Genomic DNA, 8,021 nt, shown 5'->3' with positions numbered 1-8,021 from the left:
TTTTAGATAATTTGAGTCATTCTGAGCAAAAAAGGTATCTTGTCATTTTTCTCTTAAGAGGATCGGTACGTTTTTTCGGCTGCAATGCTATTCAAATGGGGATTCATTTTTTTCGAATCCTGAGAAAACTAATATACTGAAGTATTTTTAAAAAATTTAAACGCAGAATGAAAGATTACGTTCTTACCGAGGGCCGAAAGTCCCTGAGAACTTCTATAATATTTATTTTAATAAGTTACAGGGGTGAAAAACTAATAGTCCTGTCGCCAGGGGGGTTACAACGGCCTTCTTAATTCAGATGGACTTTCAAAAAATCGAAAAATTGCAATTTTTGAACCCGAATAACTTTTGAATAAAAAATAAAATAGCAATTCTGCTTACCGCCTTTAAAAGTTTGAGTCAAATTATATCTGTTTTGAATATTTGCATTGCTAAAAATTTATTTTTTGATTGTTAAAAAAAGCTATAAACACATAGTGTTTCCCGTGCCTAATACATGCGTTTTAATGCATGCTACGTAGAAATAGCCCCGCTTGCACTTTTACCTCTTCTACCTACTCGTTCGATTTTAAATGAGAGATCATTGAAAACATCACTCAAGCACTAGGTGTTTATAGCTTTTTTTAGCAATACAAATAATTAAAACCGATATAATTTGACTTGAACTTTCAAATGCGGTAAGCAGAATTGCTATTTTATTTTTTAATCAAAAGTTATTCGGGTTCAAAAATTGCAATTTTTGGATTTTTTGAAAGTTCAACCGCGTTTATCTCGAAAACTATGCATCATACGAAAAAATTTGTAGGAACATTTTTTGGTTAGAATGGCCCAAAAAATACAAAAAAATGTTTTGTTTTGCGAGAAATCGCTGTTATGTGATTCCTCAACTTCTTGGTTTATAACAATCTTATCGACATGCGGATCAACTGTTACCCAAAAAATTCGTGTTCTACAGGTCAAAATACATAAAAAAAACTTGGGTAAGTCCATCTGAATACAGGAGGCCGTTGTACCCCCCCTGGCGACAGGACTATAAGAGAAAATTTAGTGTTATTTTTAATTTCAAATATCTCATTCAAACTAAACTTTTTATTTATTCTAAGGGACTTTCGGCCATCGGTAATAATTTAGTCTTTCATTCTGCGTTTAGATTTTTCAAAAATATTTATTAATTTTTTCAGGATTCGAAAAAAATGAACACAATGTCCGTGGTAATATTTTCCAAAATCTATCTTTGTCATACAACGCACTTAGTCGAATAGAATATTGCCAGTCAGACACTGACAATCAGTGACAATTTTAAATAATTATTTGACATGAATCGGGAATATTTTTTAGTTGTTGATTAAATAATATTGATATATGTATACGCTGTGAGCTCGTACGTAGAGGGGATATTTACAAATTCGCGAGCGCCAGTAGTGACAAGTCTGTAAACCTTTACCGGAAATTTGACATAAATGTCAAAGTGATTAATTTAAAATTAAAATTAAAAACATTAATTATAAAACATATTAGTTGGTCAAAGCTGTGGTATATATTTTTACCTTAAATATACTTACGTTTTAGATACTGAATTTAAGTTTTTTTAATGTTCTATTAATCTATTATAATCTTAGCGCCATCTACACGATAATTGTGAAAGTATCCGAAGTAAGAAATTCATATTTTGTCAATCGAACGTCAAAATGATTAGCAAAATCTTAAAAAAATCGATTACAATTTAATTACTTTTTTGCGTTGTAAATATTAAGCGATACCAATTAAATAATAAATTTAAAAATTACCGGTGAAAGTTGAATTAGTAGTCCGCTAGGAGCGACACCAGCGAAGCTCACAGCTTATAGTGTATTTGATAAATAATTGATTTAAGAGGTGAACTTTATAAAAAGTTATTTATTGTGTATTATTTATGGAAGATACAAGCAGAGAATACATTAAGATATATTCTGTGATCCAAGTATTTTGTTGTTAAAGATGTCCAAAATTGTAAGCGTTCCATAGTAACAATATATTATTAAAAAATCACTTTAACACTTTTCCTCTTTTCTCGATTGAGTATTAGTTTTTGTTGTAGGTACATATAAATTATTACAATCACTGAATACATAGCTAGTGAAAAAATTATCACATTTACGAGTATTAACTGAATTAATAATTTGCAACTATACAAAAAATAACAGTTATCCAAGAACATTCAAAAGCCATCTCTTTAAGCTAGTTATGACATTGTCAAGTAGAATAACATTCTAGTAATATCTATCTATTCTAGTAATACATATCCATACCAGTGTGAATTTTACTACACGTAATTTGCCATGTAAAGACAGAAAAGGTAGGGATAGCCGTAAAATATGTGCGAATTATGTACCCATAGCCTTAAATTCATGGTTGTCGAGTTGTATGCGAACAAAAATTTGAAAAATGTGATAATGGCCATTTTTAAGGCTTTAACTCGATTAAAAATTATTACTTAGTATGAAATTCAAAAAGTGACCAAATCAAGTTTTAAACTCCTTCAAGGTCCTGGCGAGATTTTTGTCATTATTTTGAATTTTATATAAATATGTAAAATAACTTTATGATTTACATTTAAAGGGTTTTTACCCTATACATTTTGGTGGCTCAGGCATGCAAATTTTGGCTTTTAAACACTGATGATGGATTCCTTAATCCGAAAACGTTTTGTATTGTGACCCTTGTTTAGGGTATTTTAATATACACTATAGTATCCTCCTCTATTTATAGCAGTTGTTATGTAATGTTATATGTAGTTATGTCAGTTCATATTTTATTAGTTGTCAAAATATATTTATCGAAATGTTCTACTTATTCAATCTGCAGATATAACAAATTGGCGACGAGGTAAATCATTGAATAACCAGATTTTTAAACTACATATCAAACATGGATCCAGATCAATTTAAACAATTTATGATGGTAAACCAGGAAACTTTAAATCAACTGCATAAAAGTTTGGCAAGTACTTCAAATTCAAATAATACTAATAATTTTATACCTCTATTCGAAAATTTTGATGAACAAAAAGAAAACTTCAAAATTTACATAGAACGTTACGAAAACTACCTTAAAATCAAACACGTTTTCGATGACAAGAAATTTGCTTTAGACTTACTATTGAATTCTATTGGCTCTGCAACTTTTTCAATGCTTTCATCTTTAGTTGCACCTCACAAAATTAGAGATTTTGATTACAACACCATTGTAAAGAAACTTGATAATCGCCTGAATCCAAAGAAAAATATTTTAGTGTTGCAGCATAAATTTCTTTCCTTATATCAACAAGAAAATCAGTCAATTTCCGAATATACTACTGCTCTAAAACAAGCTACTCTTGAATGTGAATTTATCTCTACGTGCGAATGTCAGGCAAACATTTCTGAACATTTTTTACGAGCTCAGTTTATTCGAGGCATCAATGATAACTTAATTAGAGAACGTCTGCTGGAATCCAATGAAAAATCATTTGAAAAATTAGAAGAAAAGGCTTTAATCTTAGAATCTTCAATTATCGACAGTAAAGAATTTTCATCAAGTAACAATTCTTTAAATATCAACCAAATCAATAAATCTAGACAGAGACCAAATTCAGCGTCTTATAATAGGAAGCGTTCCCAGTCTGGATCAAGAATCAATTTTCAAGAGTTGGGGATAGACAATCGATGTTTACGATGTGGTCAGCAACATCTTGTTAAAAACTGTAAAATCAATCCTAAACGACTTTTTTGCAAAGGTTGTAAAAAATATGGTCACGTCATTTTAGTCTGTATTTCAACGCTTTTAGCAAACAAAGATAAAACTAACTCGACCCATCATCTAATTAATGAATATCAACCATCAACCAGCGAAACAGAACCAGAGGATACTTTTGGCATTAATAAAATTGTAGATATTTATGAAAATCAATCTTACACGGATGCTCAAAAGTTTTATGTGACAGTCCTTATTAAAAACAAACCGGCAACATTTGAAGTTGATTCTGGAGCAGGATTTACACTCATCTCAGAATCAAAATTTAAAGAACTAGATCTTGATTTACCACTTCAAAAATCCGATATTGCCTTTAGATCATATACAAAAAACGTATTTTATCCCCTAGGGAAAGCAAAAACATCAATACAATATCAAAATAAAATTTCAACAGAAGAATTTTACGTAGTTCCTGATGAATTAGACTCCTTATTAGGGCGTGTATGGATAAGACATTTAAACATTAACCTTCAAGACATCGATAGCTCAACAGGAATCAGACAAATCAAAAATATACCGGCTAATGAAGAAGAATTTGTTCAAAAATATTCAGACATATTTGAAGAATCAATTGGACTTGTATCAAATTTTAAAGTAAATTTGCAACTGCGTAAAAATGCCAAGCCAGTCTATTTTAAAGAACGAGATGTACCGTATGCTCTTAGAGAGAAAGTTGAGAAAGAACTTGACAACTTAGAAGCTCAAGGAATTATATCGAAAGTCAACCATAGTGATTGGGGTTCACCACTGGTTGTTATTCGAAAAGCTGATGGAGGTGTGAGACTTTGTGTAGATTACAAAATTGATGTTAATGAGAGAATTGTGTCCGCAAACTATCCAATCAGAAAAATCGAAGATATATTGAACAGCTTAAAAGATTCACGATATTTTTGTCGATTGGATCTGTTCAAAGCATATCTTCATCTAGCAGTAGACGAAGAGAGCAGTATTATCCAAACTATATCAACACATCGAGGAACATATCGAATGCATCGACTGTCTTTTGGAATTAAAACTGCCCCTTCAGAGTTCAATCGAATTATTGATCAAATTCAATCTGGTCTATCAAAAACTCACTCATACTTTGATGACATTATTGTTCATGGATCCAGTAAACAAGAATGTCGACAAAATCTTGACGCATGCCTTCAACGACTAAAAATGTTCAATCTACACCTTAATCGCAAAAAGTGTGCTTTTTTCGAAACCAGTACAGAATATCTTGGTCATCTTATCAAGCACAACGAAATATTAAAGTCTCCAAAAAAGATTCAAGCTATTCTCGACATGCCACGTCCCACAGATGTGGATGGAGTTCGAAGGTTTCTTGGTATGGTAATGTATTATACCCGATTCATTCCTAATGCTTCAACTAAAACGTACCCTCTACGGAAACTTTTACAGAAAAGAGCAAAATTTATTTGGAATAATTCATGTGAAACAGCTTTCAACAAATTAAAAGAGGAAATTGCGAGTGATCAAGTTCTAATTCCATATGACCCAAGTTTTCCCGTAGTATTAGCTTGTGATGCAAGTCCAACCGGTGTTGCAGGGGTACTATCTCATGTTATTGATGGAATCGAAAGGCCTATCGCATTTGCTTCAAGATCTCTTACCAAATGTGAACAAAATTATAGTCAGTTAGACAGAAAAGCACTTGCAATTATGTTTTCAGTAAATCACTTCTTCATGTATCTTTTTGGGCGTAAGTTTAAACTCATCACTGATAACAGCCCTCTAACGAGAATTTTTCATCAAAATTCAAAATTACCTTCAATGACTTCTGCTAGACTACTTCGATATGCATCATTTTTATCAGGATTTGATTACGAAGTCGAATACAGAAAATCTTCTGATCACGTTAACGTCGACTGTTTTTCTAGAGCTTCTATCAATCAACCTTCATCTTCTTTAGAAAAAATTCTCAACGAAGAAATTAAATCTATCTGTCATGAGTCAATAAAAGAAATTTCAACATACGATCTAACCTATCAAAATATCAAAGATGCCACAGACGAAGATCCTATTTTATCAAGAATTAAATCTGATTTAAAATCACAAAATCAAAATGAACATGATTTTATTTTAGAAGACGAGATCCTTTTTAAAGGTCAGAGAATTGTTATTCCAACTCAACTCCAACGACTGGTCCTATCGGAACTCCACAGAACTCACATAGGTATTACAAAGATGAAACAACTTGCAAGAAAGTATTGCTATTGGAAAAACATTGACAAAGACATTGAAATTATGGTCAAGTCATGTCAACCTTGCGCTGAAATTCGAAAATCACCTTCAAAAGCTCCACTGCACCACTGGGATACTCCAACAGAAAATTGGGACCGCATCCATATTGATTATGCGGGTCCATTCCAAGGTTTTTATTTTTTTGTTGTGGTTGACGCTAAATCACGCTGGGCTGAAATCAAAATTCTTAGGGATGCGCCAACATCAGAAAAAACCATCGATCTTCTGTTAGAGATATGTTCTACTCACGGATATCCTCAGGTTATGGTGTCAGACAACGCTACAATTTTTGTAAGTGATCAATTTAAAAATTTTTCAAAAACTCATGGTATTTTTCAAAAGTTTATTGCTCCTGGTCATCCTGCTACAAACGGCTTAGCTGAACGAAACGTTCAAACCCTAAAAATGCGACTAAAAGCTATGTCTACTGATCGTTTACCCATGAGTAAGAAAGTACAAGAAATTCTTTTAAAATATAGAGCGACACCACTTTCCTGTGGAAAATCACCAGCTGAAATGTACCTGAACAGATGTTTAAGAATCAAACTCGACGCACTACGTCCACCAAAACTTAGAAGATCAGAAAATCAACCCAATGGTGCAAGACAATTAAATGTGGGGGAGAGAGTACAAGTACGGTATTACCAAGGTAACCAGGAACTTTAGAAATTTGGCACAATTGTTAAAAAGTATGGATTGTTACATTACGAAGTCCAACTTGATGATGGCTATTGTTTAAAACGTCACATTGACCAAATTCGTAAAACCATGGTACCTAAAAAGAATGTAACCTTTGTAAACGAACCAGAAGTAATTCATTATCAGCCACAGTATCAAGAAATTCACAAAAATAATTTTTTCACTTAGAACAATTTTTTTTTGGATAATTTGGGACATTCTGAGCATAACCGGTCTCTTGTGATTTTTCTCTAAAATTGATTGTTGTCGAGTTACGAGTACGCGATTTAAAATTTAAAAAATGCGAAAATGGCCATATAACTCGACAATAGTCAATTTTAGAGAAAAATCGCAAGAGACCTTTTTTGCTCAGAATAACCTAAATTATCTAAAAAAAAATCATTCGCAATGAAAAAAATTTTTTTTGTGAATTTACTTAAAAAAATTGTTTAAACAATTTTTCGACCACGGCACCGCCCGGCACCCTGTGGATATGTTATAAGGACCTCTTTTTGAGTAAGTTTGTGCAAAAAAATTTAATCGAAATAGTTCCGCTAACGGTAATTTGGTCACTTTTTGAATTTCATAATAATAATTTTTAATCGAGTTTTAAAAGCCTTGAAAATGCCAATTTTCGCATTTTTCAAATTTTTAATCGCATATAACTCGACAGCAATCAATTTTAAAGAAAAATAACAAGAGACCTTTTTGCTCAGAGTGATCCAAATTGTTTAAACAATTTTTCGACCACGGCTCCGCCCGGTACTCTGTGGATATGTTATAAGGACCTCTTTTTGAGTAAGTTTGTGCACAAAAATCTAATCGGAATAATTTTTCTAGCGGGGGCGGCGTTACAGCCCGGTCTAAAAAGCGTTTCTAAATAAATTAACGATAGAAAGAAAAAAAATTATGTTATTTAAAAAGTAACAATATCAAATTAAAGAAATAACTAAATTTGTATTTTTATTTAACCTATATAAAAACATACACTCACCGGCACAAAATTTGTTTTGTTTTGCTTGTTTTAAAACTCCATAAAAGGAAATAAAATTCAAATTTTTCAAAACCTGCTTAATTTTTTAGCCAATTTTATGTAAATTCCTATAAATTTTTGCACTAAATTTGAAATCGTAACAATAATCTAGTGTTGCTAAGCTACAATGTAGCTTAGTAAATGTCAACTCCGATAAATAATTTTCCAATTGTCATTTTTTTCGACAATGTTAAGCGTTCAACAAAGAATTTATCTGTCATTTTTTAATCAAAAATTTAAAATTTTAGTCGATTATTTTTTAATAATTTTAATTTCTAATCGTATAGTGAGA

The 8,021-nt window shown here is 31.7% G+C and overlaps 1 protein-coding gene across 1 annotated transcript in view; it reads left to right on the top strand.

Moving 5' to 3' along the window:
* The first annotated feature begins 2,907 nt into the window (after positions 1 to 2,907).
* LOC114341160 (zinc finger protein 420-like) overlaps positions 2,908 to 8,021 on the top strand; it is a 60,725-nt gene continuing 55,611 nt past the window's right edge. Inside the window, exon 1 of the mRNA XM_050660067.1 lies at positions 2,908 to 4,210. Coding sequence (XP_050516024.1) covers positions 2,908 to 4,210 — 1,303 coding nt within the window. The remainder of the gene's footprint in view (positions 4,211 to 8,021) is intronic.

Source organism: Diabrotica virgifera, chromosome 9, assembly GCF_917563875.1.
Source record: "Diabrotica virgifera virgifera chromosome 9, PGI_DIABVI_V3a".
In the NCBI taxonomy this organism is placed as follows: domain Eukaryota; kingdom Metazoa; phylum Arthropoda; class Insecta; order Coleoptera; family Chrysomelidae; genus Diabrotica; species Diabrotica virgifera.
The sequence above is the reverse complement of the archived record's forward strand: the minus strand, read 5'-3'. Positions and strand labels throughout refer to the sequence as shown.